Source organism: Hypoxylon trugodes (assembly GCF_022578975.1).
Source record: "Hypoxylon trugodes strain CBS 135444 unplaced genomic scaffold F4822scaffold_6, whole genome shotgun sequence".
Classification (NCBI taxonomy): Eukaryota; Fungi; Ascomycota; class Sordariomycetes; order Xylariales; family Hypoxylaceae; genus Hypoxylon; species Hypoxylon trugodes.
The window spans coordinates 672,731-693,462 of NW_026250021.1; the positions used below are offsets into that span (position 1 = coordinate 672,731).

General features: G+C 46.2%; 8 protein-coding genes across 8 annotated transcripts; 5 read left to right on the top strand and 3 right to left on the bottom strand.

Moving 5' to 3' along the window:
- The first annotated feature begins 619 nt into the window (after positions 1 to 619).
- On the top strand, positions 620 to 2,038 carry F4822DRAFT_279191 (Alpha/beta hydrolase fold-1). The gene is made up of 3 exons (XM_051454848.1): positions 620 to 987; positions 1,037 to 1,317; positions 1,369 to 2,038. Exons 1-3 carry the CDS (start codon positions 777 to 779, stop codon positions 1,705 to 1,707), a joined length of 831 nt encoding a protein of 276 aa, XP_051313089.1. The 5' UTR covers positions 620 to 776; the 3' UTR covers positions 1,708 to 2,038.
- Position 2,039: 1 nt separating this feature from the next.
- Positions 2,040 to 3,607, top strand: F4822DRAFT_279185 (uncharacterized protein). The gene is made up of 4 exons (XM_051454846.1): positions 2,040 to 2,384; positions 2,436 to 2,506; positions 2,557 to 2,930; positions 2,985 to 3,607. The coding sequence occupies exons 1-4, from the start codon at positions 2,201 to 2,203 to the stop codon at positions 3,430 to 3,432; spliced, it is 1,077 nt and encodes a 358-aa protein (XP_051313090.1). The 5' UTR covers positions 2,040 to 2,200; the 3' UTR covers positions 3,433 to 3,607.
- F4822DRAFT_279186 (heterokaryon incompatibility protein-domain-containing protein) lies at positions 3,608 to 6,205 on the top strand. Its single transcript, XM_051454847.1, has 2 exons — positions 3,608 to 4,359; positions 4,417 to 6,205. The coding sequence occupies exons 1-2, from the start codon at positions 3,783 to 3,785 to the stop codon at positions 6,120 to 6,122; spliced, it is 2,283 nt and encodes a 760-aa protein (XP_051313091.1). The 5' UTR covers positions 3,608 to 3,782; the 3' UTR covers positions 6,123 to 6,205.
- A 987-nt stretch (positions 6,206 to 7,192) lies between these two features.
- F4822DRAFT_430074 (uncharacterized protein) lies at positions 7,193 to 7,762 on the top strand (the record flags this gene model as incomplete). The annotated part of the gene is made up of 2 exons (XM_051461214.1): positions 7,193 to 7,261; positions 7,352 to 7,762. 2 exons carry the CDS (start codon positions 7,193 to 7,195, stop codon positions 7,760 to 7,762), a joined length of 480 nt encoding a protein of 159 aa, XP_051313092.1.
- A 229-nt stretch (positions 7,763 to 7,991) lies between these two features.
- On the bottom strand, positions 7,992 to 10,022 carry F4822DRAFT_279231 (uncharacterized protein). The gene is made up of 3 exons (XM_051454849.1): positions 9,792 to 10,022; positions 9,016 to 9,723; positions 7,992 to 8,970 (listed from the first exon to the last, which is right to left on the bottom strand). Exons 1-3 carry the CDS (start codon positions 9,846 to 9,848, stop codon positions 8,221 to 8,223), a joined length of 1,515 nt encoding a protein of 504 aa, XP_051313093.1. The 5' UTR covers positions 9,849 to 10,022; the 3' UTR covers positions 7,992 to 8,220.
- A 2,382-nt stretch (positions 10,023 to 12,404) lies between these two features.
- On the top strand, positions 12,405 to 14,647 carry F4822DRAFT_279264 (glycosyltransferase family 69 protein). The gene is made up of 2 exons (XM_051454850.1): positions 12,405 to 14,297; positions 14,351 to 14,647. Exons 1-2 carry the CDS (start codon positions 12,761 to 12,763, stop codon positions 14,419 to 14,421), a joined length of 1,608 nt encoding a protein of 535 aa, XP_051313094.1. The 5' UTR covers positions 12,405 to 12,760; the 3' UTR covers positions 14,422 to 14,647.
- A 778-nt stretch (positions 14,648 to 15,425) lies between these two features.
- Positions 15,426 to 17,108, bottom strand: F4822DRAFT_279281 (uncharacterized protein). Its single transcript, XM_051454851.1, has 4 exons — positions 16,804 to 17,108; positions 16,393 to 16,656; positions 16,055 to 16,177; positions 15,426 to 15,997 (listed from the first exon to the last, which is right to left on the bottom strand). The coding sequence occupies exons 2-4, from the start codon at positions 16,618 to 16,620 to the stop codon at positions 15,965 to 15,967; spliced, it is 384 nt and encodes a 127-aa protein (XP_051313095.1). The 5' UTR covers positions 16,621 to 16,656; positions 16,804 to 17,108; the 3' UTR covers positions 15,426 to 15,964.
- A 1,553-nt stretch (positions 17,109 to 18,661) lies between these two features.
- On the bottom strand, positions 18,662 to 19,721 carry F4822DRAFT_430078 (NAD(P)-binding protein; the record flags this gene model as incomplete). Its single annotated transcript, XM_051461215.1, has 2 exons — positions 18,662 to 18,785; positions 18,844 to 19,721. 2 exons carry the CDS (start codon positions 19,719 to 19,721, stop codon positions 18,662 to 18,664), a joined length of 1,002 nt encoding a protein of 333 aa, XP_051313096.1.
- Positions 19,722 to 20,732: the final 1,011 nt, after the last annotated feature.

Genomic DNA, 20,732 nt, shown 5'->3' on the forward strand with positions numbered 1-20,732 from the left:
AAAGTCCTATAACGGCCCGAAGTCATAAGATTCCTGGCGCCTTTTGGGTGGGTTCTTCTACTTATGAATTATATTTATTTTTCTTGTTAGAAGTTATGTCTCATCTCGGCTCCTTCTCGTGCAACACACCCATGCATACTCGCCAACCAGCGTTGTGAAAACGCTATGTGAAGTCATTATCTACGCCACATTACCACGGAACAGGCACAATTCTGTGGAAACTTCATGATACATAATCAATCGCAATGTAACACCGTAGTATCTAAGGTAGGCTGTGCCGCTCTTTGTCCCGCCCCCTTTCCCGCCGTTACACAACATAACGGCAGATAACAACGCAAAACTCACTGAACCGTTAATTTTATGCATACTTCATAATCTTCATAACACACATGTACAACGAAACATTTGGAGATTTAACATACCTACAATTTACTATATTTTCTGAAAATCATGTCAAGTGAGCTGTTCTATTCACTTTACTTCCGATTTAAATTAAAAAAAAGTCGAATGAGTTTGACGGCTCTAGCAACTTTTACGTTCTAGTCTATTTTTGTTACGGTAGAATTTTTATGGACTCTAAGACCTCCTTGCATCTCACCTGTTGGTGCCGCTTAAAATAATACTGGTTTCCCCTCATTGTCCTGCACACATCGGTAATCATTTCAGAATCCTCTTAATATCTATGATGTTACGTGAGTTTGCTTAAAGGATAAGAATTGCCTTAGCCACTTATTGTTTTAACGTTGACGTGAATATTTCGCTTTTTTATCTACGCCATGGCATCATCTAACGATATTGTGGCTGTCATTTGTCACGGTGGATTCCTTACGCCGCAACCCTACCAGCCTTTTATCCAGGCGCTGAAGGCGAAGGGAATAGAGACACACTGTCCCCAGCTTCCTTCCTCTGATCTCACCAAACTCAATGTTGGAGACATTCAAAACCCAGATTACAATAGAGAACCTCCGGAGGGGGGTTATCCTCAAGGTAGAGTAAGATGCAAGCCATCGAGGTGTCTGAACTAATTGTCTACGAGGCGAACACGACGCGAAACTCATTGTTGATATTCTGCGCCCTCTTATAGATGAGCAAGGCAAGAGGGTGCTTATGATCGGCCATTCAGCTGGCGGCTGGGTTGCTACAGAAGCATCTCGTCCAGAGCTACAAGAAAGGGTCCGAAAGGAGAAGGGGCTTCGTGGAGGCATCATTGGGATCTTTTATATAAGCGCAATTCTAGTCCCGGTCGGAGAATCGATCACTTCTTTCTCCCAGCCCAAGGATGGCCCAGTAGAGCCACCACCGGGGATGAAGTTCTATGTAACTCAAACTGTCACTCATTAGATGGCCGATGTGCTAATTATACGCTAGAAACATGGGCTCATTTCCACGGAGGGCGCTGATAAACTCCTTTTCAACGACCTAGAAGAGCCCGAAGCGCAGAAATGGGCAAAGACTCTCACCGCAGGCCCTGGCTTCAATTCCAAGCTGACTAACAATGCTTATGCGGCCTTGCCCCTTGCTTATCTTGTGACGGAACGGGACGTGGTTATGCCGAAAGAACACCAGGAGGGAATGGTGGCCCTTCAGAGTCAAAAGACGGGAGAGCTTACGATATACCGTTGCCAAACCGGCCACTTTCCTCAATTGAGCTGGACCGATGGTTTGGTTGGTGCCGTTCAGGATTTCATCATCAAGGTCAAAGATTGATGAGACATACTTCCTCTTTGGATGGGCTCAAGTAGGACTATTCTGCCTAGAATTTGTCGTTCTCGGCCTTACGCCGAGTCTACGTATTAAATATGTAAGTGTGAAATTGGCAATTTACTTACCGTAGCACTGCAAACCACGCATTGCAAGTCCCTGTGCATATTTGGAGACTTCATAAAACCCCACCCGGGCCGTGTTGGTAAGATCCTTCTTCTATCGAGTTACGCAACAGGTGTGTGGTGTGCCGTCGCATGTAGTTACGGCGAGCAGCCACAACTACGACTCTACTGCAGCCGCCCGTACACACCCTTTCCGCCCCCAATGGCACAGTATTTACCGTTATTATTAGAAACCCAAACGGTAACTCGCCACCGGAAGCCTTAAAATCCCAATTGCCCTCTATCTATTGCGACGGTTAGGTAACTTCCTCAGGCAGGCTACTACCCCAAATGCCAAAGAGTGATTTCTTGAGCATACAGACATTTTCTCAACCATGGTTAGTCAACCTAAAGCCGCTTGGATCGTCGCGGCCTGTATCCTTTTCCCGACTAGCACAATCTCTGTTGCTTTAAGGGTTCTGGCGATCCGGCTCCGTGGTACTGGGTTCAAGTTACGTGATTATCTGGTTTTCTTCGCCTACCTTTCGCAAATTGTGTATATGATACATATATCGATCGGTAAGTCGAACTGCAATTATATTACGTGGGGGCGTCAATTAACAAGCGCAGGTGTAACACTCGGGGGATATGGCTATCACATGGAGGACTTGCCTGATACGAAGGCTATTATTTCTTTGAAGGTGAGAAGTTTTCGCACTGGCATCGAGAGTTTCAATTGACATACGCCCAGACGTATTTCTCGCAAGAATTCATTTGGGCAACAGGGACACTTGCTTTTCGTATTTCGATTTTGCTGCTATACTTGGAGATCTTCCGGCTCACCAGCTTCCGATGGGCAGTCATAGGTACAGGTACAGTGGTGTTCTTTTGGTGGGTGGCTTGCATTATCACCATTTGCGCATTGTGCCGACCGACATCATTCAATTGGGACCGGACCATAGATGGAACCTGCGGCAATGTAGCATTCGTATATGTTTTTACGGCAGCCTTGAATATGGCTATTGATATTTGGGTCGTGTTTCTCCCACTTCCTATGATCTGGAAGCTTCAACTTTCAACAGCTAGAAAGTGGTCTCTCACTGCGTCGTTTGCACTGGGTTTATGGTTAGTTCAACGCACCGATCCAGTTTACTGTCATTCGCTAACATGAGGAAATAGCACCGCTGGAATCAACCTCGGTCGATTGATTTACGACACTTATTGTCCCGCCCTCGATGTCTCATATTGCGCACTCATCAGTTGTATTTTAGTCGTAGCGGAACTAGCCGGGGGCATACTCGTGGCTACAGTGCCTACATTAGGCCCACTTTTGCCGAAAAAGGAGAGAGAATGGTCGGATACACCCGACAAACCACAAGGTGTTCTGCGCACGATCGGATCGATCCCACTGAGAAATATCAAGAAGGGTTACACGTTAGGGGCGTCGTTGTTTTCTCAGACTGAGACCAAGGTCAATTCAGAGGAAGCTTCAATAGAACTAGCTACACAAGGCGCCGACATGGGGCGTGAAGCCGCGCCGGGGAGAGCATGGGCTAGAGTCGATTCTATTGACGATATTTCGACTCGGAAACCGACGTCTTCTGGTTTGAATGACAATTTGGGTTGATGTGATTGAAGGAATTGCATTGTATCAACTTAGTAGTGCTGGCCATACAGAGTACGGCTGGTTAATATGTAAATAAGACTATTTTATTGGTTTAAAGACTCTACTACATGATCTCTACAATGCAGCTGTCTTAAAAACACTAGCATGGTCCGCTCTAATTCAGCCCGACGCCATTCTGGGCGATCGCTTCTTCGATGTTCCGTTACACGATGGTGGCAGTGCTCGTTGCCAAGGTATAGATAGGTACTTAGTTAGGTCGCTAGAAGCCGCGCAACTTCATTCTGCCCCAACTTCCCAAGCCTAAATGTCATCCCCAGTCCTGTTCGAAGCATTCATACTATCTCAAATCCATGGCTAACGCCGCTGATCATGACTTCGGGAACCAGAGCCCGCCAGACTGGGTCAGCTTAGGCAGTGATGTTGAGTTAAGCCGTAGAGTCGGATGCACTCTGCGACAACACTCGACATTATGCGCCCTATGCCGAAACATGGTACATAGCTTTTATACCAATGGAACGCGATCATTTCCACCGCAGCAAGAGAACTTCAGAGACTTGAAGAGTTTGAGAGCGTCTGCGAAAGGCTGCGACATGTGTATTCAGTCACTCGAGTACATACATCGTACCAAGTCAAACCCGAAAGTTCACGGATATTCCGAAGAGGACGAGAACCAAGAGTGGCGGGCGGCTTTCCAAGATACCCAACCAAAAGCCGATATTTTCGGGTCGAGAACCGGAGACGCCCAGCAATTACGCGAGTACTTCGGAGTAGTCAAATTTCCGATCCGAATCACCAAAGACGATTTAGAAAATGATTCGATTCAATTCACCGACCCGATATGGGAACGAATTAAGGAATGGTGTATAAAAGAGAAGAAGGAAATAGACCTAGAAATTGTGCTAGAGTTAATTCCAACCGAGACTAGAGGTATGTCATGGTAAACAAGACAGTCGCATGAAGTGTCTAACGCAAGAAAATCGCTAGCTCTGGACTACGACACTTCCCGGCCAAGTACGAGAGACGCCTTACGGTTATGTAAAGTTTGGCTGCAAGAATGCCGTGATAAGCACAGTTGCTACTCGCCGTCCACTCGTAGACCTCCCTCGCGCCGCAGCTGCGCTAGCTGTATAGCATCACTATGTAGCTGCCTCGGACGAAAACAAGATCATCATTATCGCGGCTTCTTACCTACGCGCCTCATCACTACCAGCGGCGAGCCAAAGCTCATTTTATCTGAAGGCCTGCGAACAGACGAGGGGGAAGTTCGGTATGCGACACTAAGCCATTGCTGGGGCTCTCTTCCGTTCATGACCCTCAGAATGGGTAGCCTTGAACAATTTAAACAATGCATACCGTCGGAGGCTCTTATGACGACTTTCCAGCATGCGATTGAAGTATGTCGCTACTTAGACATCCCGTACCTTTGGATCGATTCCCTGTGTATCATTCAGGACAGTGGCGATGACTGGAAAAAAGAGGCATACCTGATGACTGATGTGTACGGGAGCAGCGAATTGACTATTTCGGCCGAATCTGCCTATAATGGGAGCGTCGGATGCTTCTTTGAGCGGGAGAAGACTTGGCGTTGTCAAATCGTCCCTGATCCCAGGAAGCCGAACAGACTATACAACTGTGTCCCCGACACACATTTTGAAGTTCAACATCCCCTGAGTCAACGCGCTTGGGTCCTCCAGGAAGGCGAATTATCACCTCGATCTCTACATTTCGCCAGAGACCAGGTTTTTTGGGAGTGCAAGGAAAATCGGGCCAATGAGACTTTTCCGACCGGATATCAAATCAATCGTGGCCATTATGTGATCATGAGTGGAGTCGAAGAGTACGCGGCAGCGTACGGTCGGATTAAGAAGATACGCTGGCCCTACTATGTAGAAGAATATACTCGGAGACTTCTAACGGAGTCGAGTGATAAGATGGTCGCTATCGCGGGTATCGCGCGAGTGATTTTCGAGAAAGAAGCGGGGTACGACTGGAAGGACGATCAGAACAGCGAACAGATCCGGTGGAGAGAAGGCGATCGCGATCGATATATCGCGGGTATGTGGCTAAGTCGCATCCCCTACGACTTATTTTGGGGACGCAAGGTGCGTGCGGCAGGACGTGAGGTATCCACAGAGTTCAAGTATCCTACTTGGTCGTGGATTTCTGCAGATGGCCCGATCTTCTGGATGGTGATGCCTAGCCAGAGTTCATCAGATTTCGTTCGGGTGCATGAAGCAGCAGTCACCTATGCCGATCGGAAAAATACCCTAGGCCCCGTTAAGAAAGCCACGTTGAGGATAGATTGTGGCGCTTTACGGCCCGTCACTATCGAGGAGAGACATATTTTCGCCAAAGACGAATTCCCCGGGTGCATGATAATTCGCCTAGAAGATATGTGGGTGAACTTTGTTCTCGATACTCTCGACTATAAGGACTCTGTGCCGGCTCAGGTCTACTTTCTCCCCTTGTATTCCTATGCAAGAACGCCTGGTGTGGTTCTCAGAGCCATGGACAACGCGAAAGGAGTATACGAACGAGTCGGTAGTTTTCAGAAACTTGCTTCAGGGGAAAGAGAAGAGCCAAGACAAAATCAAATCTGGCCCGAGTCCCGTAGCTTGGACGCCAACCTATTCTCAGAAGTTGTGACTGATGAGAATGGGAACCAAAAGTTCATATTAGATCTAGTCTAAAGCATTTCAAGTTTGACTTCAATCACATATTTCAGATTGTCGCAAGGAGGGGGGGTTACTCCGGGACTTCCCCGCCCGCATCACCGCCACGGAATGAAAAAGGGGGAGGGCCTACTTAGGTACTTAGGTAGTCATGTATTAAGGTACCATCTAAGGTTTTACTATTATGGCAATGTCACTCTGCATAGTATGGTGGGTTTACCTGGGATGCGAGGCTAAAGCTAAAATTGATGCCCAGCTCCCATCCAACATAGGAAGCATAATAGGAATGGGGCTATGTGTAGGGCTCTCAGGTCAGTACACTATACCTACCACGACCTAGGTATCGTTTCATTTTCGGCTTTTATGAAAAGGCCTAGACACCCAATTTTGAATCAGACCACGCCGCATTCTAAGGCTAGGTGGGTTCTTGGGTACACAAGTCCCTGACAACAGTCGCAGCATGTATAACCTAGGGGGTATAGATTACAGCCATCCAAGCGTGACGAACCAATTTCTTTAATTAGTACGAGGTAAGTCGTTTTCGTCTCACCAATAACCGAGGTAGCAGTTATAATGAAGCCCTGCCTCAGCCGCATTGTTACCTAAGCTATAGTGGATGCCCGCAACGATGCTGCATCGATTTCCCTTTTAGGAAATCGAAGGCGGTGCATAGTCATCCACGAAGCCCAAAACGTGAGTCCAATATCATTCCCTAAGCTTCATGTAAGTAATCCTCTAGATAATTCACCGTACTTTTCTATAATCCATGTAGCCTCTAATTGGATGATACGTCTTAACGACAGAATAGGCACGAATGTGCGTGCAGCTGAGGCATGTCAGCGACCCCTGTAGTGCGTAACTATTAGATAAAGAGCAGTAGATGAGAGGACGTAAAAATGTATATAACCAACTCGATCTTCCCTTGATATGGGAGGTTAACCAGAGCAGAACATCACATTCACCTATAACCACATATGTACAACATCAAGTCTTTCCTATAAGCACTCAACAACACTCATTCACATCTCAACTAAATTCATCCAAACTTTCGCTATAATATTTCTTCGATAACATTCATTCTAATAAAAATGGTCGCCATCTCAAGAATCATCTTCTTCGCCCTCGGCGCCTCCGCCGCCAACGTCGGTATCCGAGCCGTAAGTCACCGTACCAAACTCCACATCTACCTCTACTCCACCCCCAGACGCCTTCCACCCCACAAACAACAATACTAACCCCCCACGCAGTCCTGCGGGCCCAAAGAACAACAACTCATAAACGGAAAATGCTGCCAAGGCGTAGCCCTCGCCGATTCCAACGGTGGCACCGACTGCTGCGTGCAAAGCGCCGACAACCCCTTCGTGATCACCAGCAACATGAAGTGCATCGCGCGCATCAACGAGGACGACCCGGACTACGACACGAAGTACAAGGACGCGATTTCCGGTGCGTCTTCTTCTACTTCATCTTCCTCTCCGTCTTCTACTCCTACCGCTTCTGGCACTTCGTCGGATTCCTCCGCCTCCAGTTCTCCTACCTCTGACTCGGACTCAGGCTCCTCTGATTCGAAGACCAATGGCGCATTTGAGGGTAACAGGGCTACGCTTGGGATGGTGGTTGCTTTGGCTGCTGTTCCGGTCGTTTTCTACGGTCTTTAAGGTGGAAGATAGGGCGGCGACGGACGTGTCGGTATTAAGCGGTACATCTGTGAAGCCAAGTTTAAACGTGCGCTATTAGTCAATCTGCGGAAGGGATGCTGCTTGTTGATAATTTCTCTTCTCATATAATTCTTGGGATCCAAGCGGAGGAATGCGAATTAATAGAAACGGGGATTTTTGGGGGATTGTATTTTTAATTTTTCCTCTTAATGGCATTATAGGTGAATGTGCAGTATTTTCTCTCGCCGAAAACCTGAACGAAGTTGCCCCGTGCGTGAAATTAATTAGATAAAATATTAGATGAAATATTCCAATTAAATATATCGAAAATATCCTATCCCTCTGGGTATATGTTATTGAGCGGAATCGTAATATTATATAAGCCTCCCGTTAAAAAATGACCATTTGGTCGGATCACATGTGTATGAAATGTTCGGTATCCTGCTCTACCCACTCTCCTATCGTGGCGTAACAGTGATCCGTTGTCGACCAGACATAGCTTTTGCTAGACTGAGAACATGAGCTTCTAGAGTCTTTTTGTCTGCCGGAAAAGCCCTTGTGGAGTATACCGGCATTCCCATCAAATTATCTAGGATGTATTCTCTCTCGACTTCGTTGCCCCCCTCGTATGATATGATTATCGGTGTTCTGGAAAAGACATAAGGAACCTTGCCTAGGCTTCTTAAAAACGGAATGCACATCCATATTTGTTTGCTGAGTTCTCGGTTTTCCGCTTCCAAAAGGTCATTTGACTCTCCTAATAGCCCCGCAAGGTGATCCAGCATTCGATTTAACATGATACGCATCCATACATATGATAGGAAAAAGGACATGATATCTAAGCTCTTGAAATGTAGCTTTGTACCAATTGGAGATTCCGGGTCTGGCAGCTCGTTAATGCGACCAGCATTAAAGGCTCTTTGCGTGATGGGCTCGCAAGTATTCTGAACTTGTGTGTCGAAGTTCGTGACTAGGCGTTGAAGGGCTTCTGCCTGTGCTTGTCTTGTGTTGATATCGGGGTCTTCAGAAATATTTAGAAGGCTGTGGATTAGACCAGGCCAATATCCGAAGTAACGACCTATCGCATAACCGTCCAGTCGCTCATTCGATACAATTTTCTTTAATCGTACCCGCGCTTGCGTCATGACTTCCTTCCATGGCGAACGAAGATAGAAGTTGTCACCGCCGTTGAAAGCCAAATGGGATATCTTTTTAAGTTAGCTACGTTAGGAGAATAGGGGGGGCTTGCTTACTAATGCTGCATGATTCTCAGTCGCGAGGTGAATATCTAACTCGTCCTCAATATTTGGTGGCCCCCGCACCGCCATCAAGCCCGCGACTCCGACACCGTGCGTTGATACATTGTAGGGATATTTGGTGTCAAATACGCCATCTAGCCGTTCGAGGATTGTCACCGCAGCTAGAGTTTCAGCGGTAATTTGTTGCTTTTGATCGTCAAGAGCGCGTTGCAGGTTTCGCAAAGCCTTGCCATAGAGGCTAGGATCGATGAGCTGGTTAGTTGGGACATTCCGTCGGGCGTTGGCCCATGTAGAACACATCAGAGCGACGGCATCTCGTAATGCAGCACTTTCGCTTAAACGGCCCGGGATATATTTCATGTAGCCAGCGTAAGTCAGCATATCCCACGGCGCGTCCTCATGATCAACGAACCTCACTAGACGGGCTCCTACACGGTCAGCTACAGTAGTAAGATTTTTCCGTGGTTCATCGGAGGCTAAACGGAAATGACCGAATGAGGCGCCGCCGGGCAAGTTTCGATGTCGAAGACTTTCTAAATTACCGACCGGCATTTCCGCTGCCGAAAACCGGCCTTCGGTTTTATCTCCGACCAATGTTTCATCGGTTGATTTGTGGTGGACAAACTTGGTCAAAGTTGGGGGACCAGAACAAGGCACATTGGCTCGTACACAAGGAGTGCAGTTTGGCCAATTTTCGTCGCACTGGTGTATATGTTATGTTAATTCCTATGTTGCTTGTATTGGATGAGATATTGGTGGTTGAGTCTCACTTTGACTTTAATGCGCTTGCAGCGCTGGCACCGTTTAGATCTAGGCACGCCCACCATATTGAAATCGTGTTGAGTTGATGTTGAATTTGTGATGAAACGAGTTGCGAAATGCGACCAGTAGAACCCAGCTTATATTTTATGTGGAACTATTGGGCGTGACCAGGTTATTTCGAACACCTGAAATTGTACTAGGCAGCCGGGCTAGATAGGACGAGGTACCTAGGTAACGAGGTGAGATCGCGCCAACGCCCCCTAATTGGGTAAAGGACCAAGGCGGCTGAAAGGTTCTATTCGTGTTATGGTAATTATAGCTAGGTCGAATGACGGTTTCGAAGATTTCTTAGCAAAAGGGCGTATAGTCTAGCTTATTATCGGATTATATGGTGATTGGATTATAGTACCCCTCTACGTAACCAGCTGGGGTGGAAGACCCACTGCACCTGCGTTTTGTCGAGTAGAAAGCCATGGTCGCCTATGGCTATGTTGATAAATCAGACTACAAAGCTGACTTATACCGGGGAGCCTTGGAATGGAATTATATTGGGCGTTCGTGAGGCTTTGCCATGCCCGCAAAATGTCTATTTGCTTCGCTTTATAAAACCCCTGCCGTAAGATTGTAATGCTGTGTAACTGTATCTGCTCACGTATTGGATCAAATGTTGCAGCAATCGCATTCTCACCGACGATTCCATTCATTTGAGTTGTATCGAACCAGCTTCACTTATGATTGTATGGGTTGGTGTAACCGAGAACGAGCTGCAGTGGCATGGCCTACAGCTTATTGTGTTCAAGGTTCTCTCTGGGTAGTATTAAGGTGGTACCATGCGGCGACATGCGGAGCAAGCGGAATGCATCGGACCCCGTGAAAATGTCCGATTTCTGGCTTAGATGTATGTCCTAGGTCTCCCCATGGAATGACGGCTAAGAACCCGGGATTCATTGCAGCTCAAACCATTCCTTGTAAGATAGTCCTGCGTACGTAGGGCTGTTACGCACGTGTTGCCGAGTTATTGGTAGGGAAAACTATACCGATAAATCCACTTCATCTATCGAATATTTACCGGATAGGTATCCGGGATAGGTAGGATGGGAGGACCTAGATTGGCAAACTTATCGAAAACTTGTCGCGTGGTGCAGTCCTTTAAGTAGTAAGACAGCTTTATAGCTACAGCAGCTCGAGGGAATTGGGTGCTTGACAATGCTAGATTAATTCCTGTACGACGCGGTGGCGATTGGAAGAGATCCTCATGATCCATGCTGGATGAATGTGAGATCAATGGACGTTTTGCCTTGCTTAGCTGCTTAGATATCCGTAACAGCTTCAGACCTTCCTACTTTATTTGCATTGCATGGGTAGGTCAGTAGGTTCAAAGTTGCTTCTTTGAATGCAGGTGAAGGTTCAACTTTGAGATTAATTTCAATGGGTTAGTGGGTGGTACTTACTAATATAGTTAGCTCTAGGTAGATTTCGTGTACCATCAACCCCCACATTCCGAGATACATAACAAGGCTCATCCATGAATGCATAGAGTTCATCTTAATAACTCTATATATCATTGGTGAGCCTCACAATGAGAACTATAAATTGGAAACCGCGGAACCGACCGTGACGCAGCCTTAATCGTACGGAATCGATATTGTTTATCTCTCGTCTACGCCGTGCCATGATGTCACAGGGAGTTTTGATTTCTATATATCGAAAAACCAGCCAATCAAAACTTACTACCAGTCCATATGTCTTCTCAAGCTGACGCCCCACTTCTACGTGTATGGCTAGGCCGAACAGATTCTTCGAGAATGGATTTTCATTACTCGTTCGCAAAAAGGAAACATATCGAACAAATCGTAAAGGACCTAGGTATGCTCGATTCGCGTTGTATAAAATCGTGCAATGGGATTTTTATGCTTAGACAACTTTGAAATTTGACATTTGAAAACATAAAACTTTAAATGCCGGCACCAATGAATTCTAAGGCCGCTGAAGCAGTAAGCAGACATTGACTAATGCCAAGTCTCGGCCAATGAAATTGAGAGATGCTTGGTTTAGGCAGCTATTAAAATGCTGCTAGAGAACCCCAAAGTACGGATAACGGCTGCCTGCTTCTGTACCTGAAAAATATGTCCACTTTTAACCTTCACTGGGCACTAAAGAAAAGAGGTAGAAGGTACCTAATACGCCCACACTTTGGCTCGGGATTGACTAGTAGCAGCTACTTTACTCGCCAAGGACAGCGAAGCCTCTTCCCCACTACGTAATGCGGCGCAGCGCTTTTTCAGGCCATCCTTCCCTAATGCTAATGTTAAAGTTATTCAGCGCGCGACACTCTATTTCTCCTACTCCTGTTCCACTTCCCGCTTGACTCCTGAATCTAAGAAATAATTTCAACGTCCACAGTCCACGGACATCGCACAAACCACAACCAACTTGAAAACTTATTATATGAAATTATACCCCTTAGATTTCTCTTCTAATCAATTGTCTTCTTTCTAGTTGTAGATAATCGCTCCAGATTGTGATACCCGATTAATCTGTCCAACAATTTTCTCGCGTGCCGGTGAAATCCTTCGAATCGACTCCGAATCCCGATCGTGTTCGTTTCGTTCCAACGCCGATTAGTTACACTACCGCGCCCTTACAACTCGACATCTACATTCAATCATCGACTGTTACAGGACGGCTATATATGTGCTGTAGGCGTCTTTACGCGATCGAAACAGGAGGTGGTTCTTTATCTCTTAACAGAGACGAGAGTATGGTTCTTAGCGCTTAACAATCTTCTGCTCTCGTCATATTGGCGACGCGGTTTATTGTTATTTAAGGTCTGTTACGCCTTAGCTCGTTGAGCGGGTGTTACGACTTATATATTGGGGGCGTAGAGGCAACCATCGCCGTGCTACGCCCGCCCAGCATAACACAAGAAGCCACCTAATTACCTGCGTTCGTTCGCATTGATGTTCTGCCGCATTCAATGCCTAGCTCTACACCAGAGAAGCGGATAGGTATCCTAGAAGACGATGAGGCACCAATCTCAGCCTCTGCCGCTCTCCTCGGGGATGAGGCAGGTAAGGACGTGGAGGCTGTGCCACTGAATGAGTCCGAGCAGAGATGGGACGGCCGATTGTTTTCTTGGTGCCTAGCCCGGCCGAGGAGTTTACGACGAAAACTACGAAGACATCCATCGGGAGTTGCTATCGCCGTTATTAAGTACGCTATCATAATAATATTGGTACTATTCATAGGGACCCCGGTCTTTTTCCCATCGTATACTCGACTTCCTAAACACTATCGAGATCTCGAATCTAGGTGCCGAGGACCCACTCGCGAGGTTGGATGTGCAAATATCCACGGCGAACAAGTTTTCATCAGCGTCTCCTTATATGATAAGGGCGGTGACCTAGCGAACGGGTCGTGGGGAGAGAGTTTGTTGGAATTAATAGACCTGATTGGCGAGGAAAATGTCTTTTTAAGCATATACGAAAATGATAGCGGTCCGGATGGTGCAGCCGCTCTTGAGAATTTGAAACGGCGGTTGAAGTGTCGGAATTACATCGTCAACGAGCCCCATGTGCCCGTCACGGATTTTCCAACCGTGACACTACCCGACGACACTACCCGAGTGAAGCGTCTCGCATACCTCTCCGAAATGCGGAATAGGGCTTTACGGCCTCTCGATCGGTTCGATCCGGATGCCGGGACAGTGCATTATGACAAGATTTTATTCCTCAATGACATTATATTTAAACCCATCGATGCAGCTCACCTACTTTTTAGTACCAATGTCGAATCAGATGGACGGGCGCATTATTTGTCGGCTTGTGCCATGGATTATTGGGACGCATTCAAATTTTACGACCTTTATGTTACTCGCGATGCCGAAGGTCACTCCGCTGGACTGCCGTTCTGGCCGCTGTTCTTGAACGCTGGCGAAGGCGCATCCAGGGCTGCTATGCTTAACCAGCAAGACGCCGTCCCGGTTACCGCATGCTGGAGTGGGATGGTAGCAATGCAGGCAAAACATGTACAGAATTTGAACGAGTCATTGCCGAATCCTCATTTTCAAGAAATCAATAGTTATGTCGTCGATCCCGCGAAACCACATAATGTTACCGCCCCGGTCCGATTCCGTTACGAACCCGAAGTCTTCTTTGATGCTTGCGAGTGTTGCCTTTTCCACGCCGATGTAGCTCAGGTTGCAAGAAAATCACAAGATAAGGAATTAGGCGTATACATGAATCCATATGTACGCGTTGCGTACACACACGAAGTACTATACTGGCACTCGTGGGTACGGAGGTGGGAGCGGTTATTCAGTATTCCGCACGCCTTAATGTCATGGTCATACTCACTGCCAACTCGCAATCCGCATCGCACGGTCCAGGAAGGCGATACTTTTACGGAAGAAATATGGGTCGGGGAGGGTAACACCGGTCACTGGCAGCTAGTCCAACGAGAAGGTCGAAATGGAATGTTCTGTGGCGTTAGGGAGATGCAAGTCATCAGAGTCGGTAAGTTATATCTCCTATCGACATCATTACTTCTACTGACACAAAACGCGTAGACGAACGCGAGGACAAGAACTGGGAGAATATCAAGATTCCTGCTGGCCAAGTGATGCACTTCCCCACGTAACATGGAGAGGTGCAACAGCCAGGTGAGAAGTGGGACCCAATGGTGAGCTGGAGAATTAGAGAGGAAGCCGAGAAAGCACGCAAGAAGCAGCAACTCGAATCCTCTCAAACTTCCAGCACACGCGGACAAAATAACTAAAGCTTCCACCCCTTGGTGTTCGGGCCAGGGGAGCTTTCAGCCCACCTTTTACTGTTGCACCGCATAAGGTTAGCGATCAAGTAATACTTCGGATCAGGTACATATCTCTGGAAATGGCTATTGGCTATGGTTTAAGGACCCCGACATCGAAAATGTTCGGGCTCCTTTCGTAATGTTAAAATGTTAAACGGAATTATCAAGACGGACTTTTATTGCATTGAGCATTCTATCACCCATAATGGCGGATAGTTGGGTTCTCCTGGGATGAAATATTTGATACCAGCATTGTTGAATTCTTCCACAGCATGGAAGGATGAGACGGCATTGTTATGAAGATTATATCGTGTATTTGGTTTACACTTTTTGGAAGGAAGTGGTTGAGAATTTGTGTGCTGAAGATGGCCGTTTGAAGGGCCGAGTTGCACAGAATGATGTTATTCTAGGTCGGGATAGGAATAGGACATCAATTTTAATGACCAGTAATGTACAGAGATAGACTATTTTTCATTTGCGATTCTTCATGCAGTGAATGGTTCGTTGATTTTAATTTTGATTTTACGGGCATGCTTGGTATAGGCCAATTTTGATGGAGGTAGCTACAGATGAAGGCATTGAATGAGGTGCTGTTGAAATTTATGTGGAGCCTACCCCCTATTTCGATCTATGTTATCAAACCTAATCGCATCTCTAGCTAGAGTTGTAAATGCGTCCCTAATTTTCTAGATAGTTCCCTAGTCACTTTTCTAATCAAATAACAAGAACTTGCATATACTAGGTGAATGGTTAGGGGTGTTAGGCCAGGAAGGTCAATCGGTTAGAACGAGGAAATGACATGGCACGAGATATAAGTTCCTAGGTCACAGGGGTTTGGGAGGATAAACTAGATTATGTTATAGGCGCTCTTTCGGATTCGTGTAAAAGCTATATAACCATATGAATATTTCCGTGACTGTCCTGGTCCGATACACAATGTGCCTCTACGTCCATCTGAGTTGGGATGACCCGCGCTGGGAAGCCCTATTGGCATTGGCCCTGCCTCTTTGTTACAGATGAACTAAGAAAATTACCCATGTTCATTTCTGGGACCATGACTATATGGATTGCGCTCAAATGATTATACCATTAATGGAATGGAAATAAAAGATAGCAAGAGCAGGTGTGGAGGTCAGGCGTGGCCGATATTCCGGGACTAGGTGACATGGTAGTTTGACGTTGTTGCCGGAATAGAAGCCAGGAACAGATACGGGTCTGCGAGTCTTCCATCGGAAGACTACATTGCGTGGTGCTGGAAGCTAGGGGGAGGTGGTACACGGTGGTTAGATCATAAGCCACACCATCAATTCTCTCTAGTCCAGGCCAGTTGGTAAATTAGAGCCGAGACTGGTGATGAACGGTGGTGACGGATCTATTTTGCTGCAGTCTTAGGCTTGGCAGCAGCCTAGGGGATTTGTTAGCATTTATGGTTATAGGTGGAGTACTTTTGGTGGTAACATACCTTCTTAGGCTTTTCCTTCTCCTTCTCTTTTTCTTTCTCCTCTACCTTATCTGCCTTCTCGGATTTCTCAGCCTTGTCGGCCTTCTCAACCTTCTCTTCTGCTTTCTTGACAGCAGCCTTGACCTATTTTATGTGTTAGAAATTGGGTATATTATATCACGAATAGGGTAGTAACATAATTATTGTCTAAAATGGAGCGAAATGATTTCTGGGGTTTATGCGATGGGCGTGGAAAGTAATAACGAGATGAGGGGGGAATTGGGTCATGGGTACTGTCTGAAGGGAATGCGACGCGATTTGATGTGACAGCATAGCACAATGAAATATTATAAGCTTACCTTGTTTGCGACTCCTTCCTTCTTGGGAGCAGCAGACTTCTTCTTAGTCACACCAGTTGGCTTTGCAGCCTTGGCCTTGGGTGCAGGCTTGGTGGCAGTGGTGGTAGCAGTAGGAGACTTCTTTGCCTTAGGCTTAGTTGAGCGCTTGATAGCCGGCGCAGTGTCAATTGTCTGGAAGACGCGCGGCTTGGAGTTGCCGGTGGCAGATCGCGTTCCTTCGCGTGGCATTTTGTTGTATGTGTGTAAAATAAAATATGGTAAATTCTATATCAAATGTTAGAACGCGATGTAGTGTTGATGATAAAGCTTCGAGAATGAAGAAGCGACGCAGGGTGCTGGTGCAAAACAGAATGCGACCGAGGAGAATGGTGGATTGTTATTGCGCGAAAGGATTTGGATTGGGCGACTTACAAAATTGTATGCTGTAGATGGTGATCGTAGCGAAAATTTGTACGATGAATTACAGGTTGTTTCTAGTAAATTACTCGCAAGAATTGAATACGGAGTGATTTAGTTAAGTGTGAGAGAGGGAAGAAGAAATTACGAAGAGGGAGAAGGGAAAGAAAAAAAAAAGATTGTCAACGGGGGGGAAGGACGATGGAAGATTAAGAGGACGGAGGGCAGCAAGGTGATTAGGATAGGACGGGTCAGGTACAGTGCCTACTGTATCGATACCTATAATAGGCCTAGCCCCTACGGTGCGTGAGGTGTGTTATGGTTTTCTCTGCCGCGCTGAGGGCAGTGATTCGACGGCTAACTCATCGCAACATCACCCAACCCTACCCGAATAACATAGTGAATAAATAATACATAATACACAATACCCCGGGCATGTAATAATAGAAATTAAAAATGGAAGAAAAAAATAAATAAAAAGAAGTGACAACATGTCGCATAAACAGACCCGGCTAATCAGGTCTAGAATTGGTTGGAATTGCCTGGGTGCTAAGTGGTCCAGGTGCAGGTGGTCGATTGATTGAGAAGGAAAAGGGAATGATCGGATCATAAAAACGGTTGGGGCACATCCACGAGTTTGATAGCACAGCAGCGGGCGCCTATGATTGATGATTATAGAGTAAGGTGCGATGCGATGCGATTTACTAGGGGGGGTAAGAGAGAGGGGAACCCTTCTGCCGTCCTGATTTTTAATGCTAATTCCTTCCTCCTTCCTCTCAATCACAATCACAACCTTCCTTGCTTCGTCCTCTTCCTACTCTTCTCCTACTTTGTTATTTTTCTTTCTCACCTCTCTATTCCATCTTCATATGAGTATCCACATCGTATTGTGGTCGATTTTCTCCATTGTTGATGTCACATATTCCTTACTAGATCGAGTCAGGCGTGTTATATTCTCAGAGATCCCCTCTGGGTCCTGAACTGGATCGCGACCACGTTCATTAATTTCACTGGTTCTTGGACGCTGCCGCGCGCCTGAATATTTGCCGAGTGCGGCGAAATTATATCTAAATAAGATGATAATACGATGAATTGATCTGAATCGTTGTCAGTTCTATTATTACCCTCGTTGTTTTTTTACTACTTCTCGTGGGTTGCTGTATAGGTGCCCTTACATTGTTTTCCCCAATGCCTGCTAGGGTAAATAACGGCGATAGCGGGGAGTAGGCCTTGTCACCGTCATTTTCTTCTATTTACTACCATTTGCCATGTCAATTTCGCAACTTGTGAAAAGACATTCTCTTGACTCAATTATCAATTTTATGGTTCTCCTGAACAATGTCCAATGTCAAGCGCATTGCTCATAAGTTGCCATATTCTTCATAATTGTTTTGATGGTAGCTCGCGAACCCCTCGCTTTGAACCGGATGCAGTCACATCATGTCTCAGCCGTTTCACGACATACTTGGCGCAATTCGAATCACAATTCCCTGATTCTTATATTAAAACCTCAATTGAGTCATTCGGAAGAAAATCAGTGACAGTTGGGGGAAATAGCGAATTGAATAAGTCACAAAATATGTTATTTGAACATTCGAGTCGTTAGAATTCGTCCCTGAGTAGAGTGGACTCGGGAGTTTTTACCAACCAAAATTCATTGGAAAACTTCAGGCTGGTAATCCCGTTGCCACCAGCCTTTCGGATGTGACGCGCCAATATCTCTGCACTGTCCCTCCGGAGCTTCCCTCCAAAACAATGCGTCATTCCAATCACCATTCCCAACACGAAGTCTGAGAATGAAATCATTCCCTCTGTTCAAGATAGTCCTTGATTTTTCCCCCATATTTTGGCAGCGTAAAAACCCCAATTTCGCTCATTTCTTAGTGAATTTTTCAATGTTTGCCTCTGGGCACTCTTGTTGAAATAGTGCTATTGTTTCATCCCCTAACTTCTGCTCTGTTTCCTTGCCCTTGGCGGTATATAAGAATTTGGGAGCGCTAAGAAATATTGTCAGCCATAGACATAAACAACACAGTAGATTATAACTCGACTCACGGTCTAATTCTCTGTTCGGTCAAGTATGCCCCGTGGCTATCCGGATGTCGCACAGCAGCATCAGTCAAATGGTAACCACCTTGGGCGCTGTTCCAAGCGATATATTTGGAGAACATCTCTGCGTTCGGATCGACGCGGTGAAATGAATTTTGACAATACCCCGGATTGATAGTGTTAATGATAACCTCGGTGGGGTCGAGTCGAGCGGCGAGGATCCGGGTCCACATTATATCGAGTAGCTTGGACAGTTCATACCGAGTTTGTCCAGGGACGAATGAAGCTGGATCATCGAGCCAGGGGATAATACCTTTCCCTCCTTTAGGCTTTGCGACATCGCGTATAGGGGCATCAAATGCGACGCCAGATGCCGTAATGGTCATTCGGCCTGGTTTGCCGGTTTTTTGCGAGGTCCGTCGCAATGGCTCCACGAGAAGCAATGACAACAGTGCCGTTCCGAGATGATTAATTTGAACGTGCGCCTCGTGGCCTGTGGGCGATCGAGTGAACTCCAACCTCTTCAACCCTGCGTTCAATAATACGATATCAAGATGATCTAGTTCAGTGCGCGCGCGTTCCGCGAAAGCTACCATGCTTGTCCATGACTCTTGATCCAATTGCCACACCCGTATGTTACAATTAGGGGCCACTCGAGCAAATTCAGCCTTGGCTGTTTCGCCTTTGGTTGGGTCGCGAACACCAAGAATCAGTCTTGATATACCATGCGATGCTAGTTCTTTGGCCGCCTCGAATCCCAGACCCACATTGGAACCCGTCACAATGGCCGTCAGTCCTTCGAGCCGGATATCATCGGGGAGTGGTTGTGGCTTGAAGGTCGTTTGATACCATAACATATGGAGAAAGTTCCAGAGTCTCGACATGTTTAATATGATTTCGGTTGTTGTTTAGTGTTTTCTCCTTATTATAAATGATTAGTTAATGAGGTTTCTTGCTGCCAAGTTTGGTGATGACTGCTGAAGTCAACTTTTCGTATGGCAAAAAGTCTTATACTTGAGTAATTGATATAGCCACCCATAGCTGCTTCAAAGAGATGCTCTTTTTATACGAATCATGCAGGTACCAAAACTGGTTGCCTATCGTCATGGATCCCATCACAGGTCTCGATCAGATTGAGTATCTATTTTCGGTCCTAGGAGTGCTAGACTTACTTAATGGGGATTGATGGAGATAACATCGCTCCCGTTTGATATCCTGGGGTGATTTGAACCAATCAGCGTTCTTCTTTTCACACTAGAGTTCTGTACGCGGGTGAATTGTTTGTCCATGTGGGCCGGAAAAAAGACCCTTAAATCCGGGATAAGGGGTGCTACGAATTATGTAAGGATTAAAGCTTCATGATTGGCTGTGATGCTGTTGTCGGGTTAGAGCCGGCTTAAGAATCGGGTTAGAATATTGTAAATCCTTCTGGAAAGTCTAAAGACCCGTAACAACTTCAAATATTAATATGGATATATTGTGTTTTGAAGCATCATTATGCTCCTTTAGAATGTTCGTCTGAATGTTTTTTTATATCGTACTCGATTGTTATATTACTTAGGGCTGGGCACTCTACTCTGTTAAACCTTTCACTCGCTGATTGGTGAAGACATTAGAACCCCAAGCCCGCCAGATACCCCGCAATCAATCCGCTGTGCTCACGATAATCATGCCAGGCCAGTGTTTCTAAGAATGGCACGAGACATAGCCGTTGGATTAGAAGTAGAGCAAATATAACTTACTACTCCGACTTTACACTATCCGGAGGCGTCGTTCATTGATATCCCGTCCGATTAGGTTCACCCGACAGAGTGGCTATGTTGACTCCCAGCGAACAACTCCTGCGGTCACCAACAAAACTACATTGAACTCGTCGATCAATCTACAGCGCATTT

Bases quoted from the DNA above. Each gene is read 5' to 3' on its own strand.
- F4822DRAFT_279191 (XM_051454848.1), top strand. From the start codon at position 777: ATGGCATCATCTAACGATATTGTGGCTGTCATTTGTCACGGTGGATTC. The intron at 988-1,036 runs GTAGAGTAAGAT...ATTGTCTACGAG, and splicing joins GGAGGGGGGTTATCCTCAAG to GCGAACACGACGCGAAACTC. The intron at 1,318-1,368 runs GTAACTCAAACT...ATTATACGCTAG, and splicing joins CACCGGGGATGAAGTTCTAT to AAACATGGGCTCATTTCCAC.
- F4822DRAFT_279185 (XM_051454846.1), top strand. From the start codon at position 2,201: ATGGTTAGTCAACCTAAAGCCGCTTGGATCGTCGCGGCCTGTATCCTT. The intron at 2,385-2,435 runs GTAAGTCGAACT...TAACAAGCGCAG, and splicing joins TATGATACATATATCGATCG to GTGTAACACTCGGGGGATAT. The intron at 2,931-2,984 runs GTTAGTTCAACG...ATGAGGAAATAG, and splicing joins TCGTTTGCACTGGGTTTATG to CACCGCTGGAATCAACCTCG.
- F4822DRAFT_279186 (XM_051454847.1), top strand. From the start codon at position 3,783: ATGGCTAACGCCGCTGATCATGACTTCGGGAACCAGAGCCCGCCAGAC. The intron at 4,360-4,416 runs GTATGTCATGGT...GAAAATCGCTAG, and splicing joins AATTCCAACCGAGACTAGAG to CTCTGGACTACGACACTTCC.
- F4822DRAFT_279231 (XM_051454849.1), bottom strand. From the start codon at position 9,848: ATGGTGGGCGTGCCTAGATCTAAACGGTGCCAGCGCTGCAAGCGCATT. The intron at 9,724-9,791 runs GTGAGACTCAAC...CATATACACCAG, and splicing joins GCAAGCGCATTAAAGTCAAA to TGCGACGAAAATTGGCCAAA. The intron at 8,971-9,015 runs GTAAGCAAGCCC...TAACTTAAAAAG, and splicing joins CTGAGAATCATGCAGCATTA to ATATCCCATTTGGCTTTCAA.
- F4822DRAFT_279264 (XM_051454850.1), top strand. From the start codon at position 12,761: ATGCCTAGCTCTACACCAGAGAAGCGGATAGGTATCCTAGAAGACGAT. The intron at 14,298-14,350 runs GTAAGTTATATC...CAAAACGCGTAG, and splicing joins GATGCAAGTCATCAGAGTCG to ACGAACGCGAGGACAAGAAC.
- F4822DRAFT_279281 (XM_051454851.1), bottom strand. From the start codon at position 16,620: ATGCCACGCGAAGGAACGCGATCTGCCACCGGCAACTCCAAGCCGCGC. The intron at 16,178-16,392 runs GTAAGCTTATAA...CACATAAAATAG, and splicing joins AGGAAGGAGTCGCAAACAAG to GTCAAGGCTGCTGTCAAGAA. The intron at 15,998-16,054 runs GTATGTTACCAC...CAAATCCCCTAG, and splicing joins AGAAGGAAAAGCCTAAGAAG to GCTGCTGCCAAGCCTAAGAC.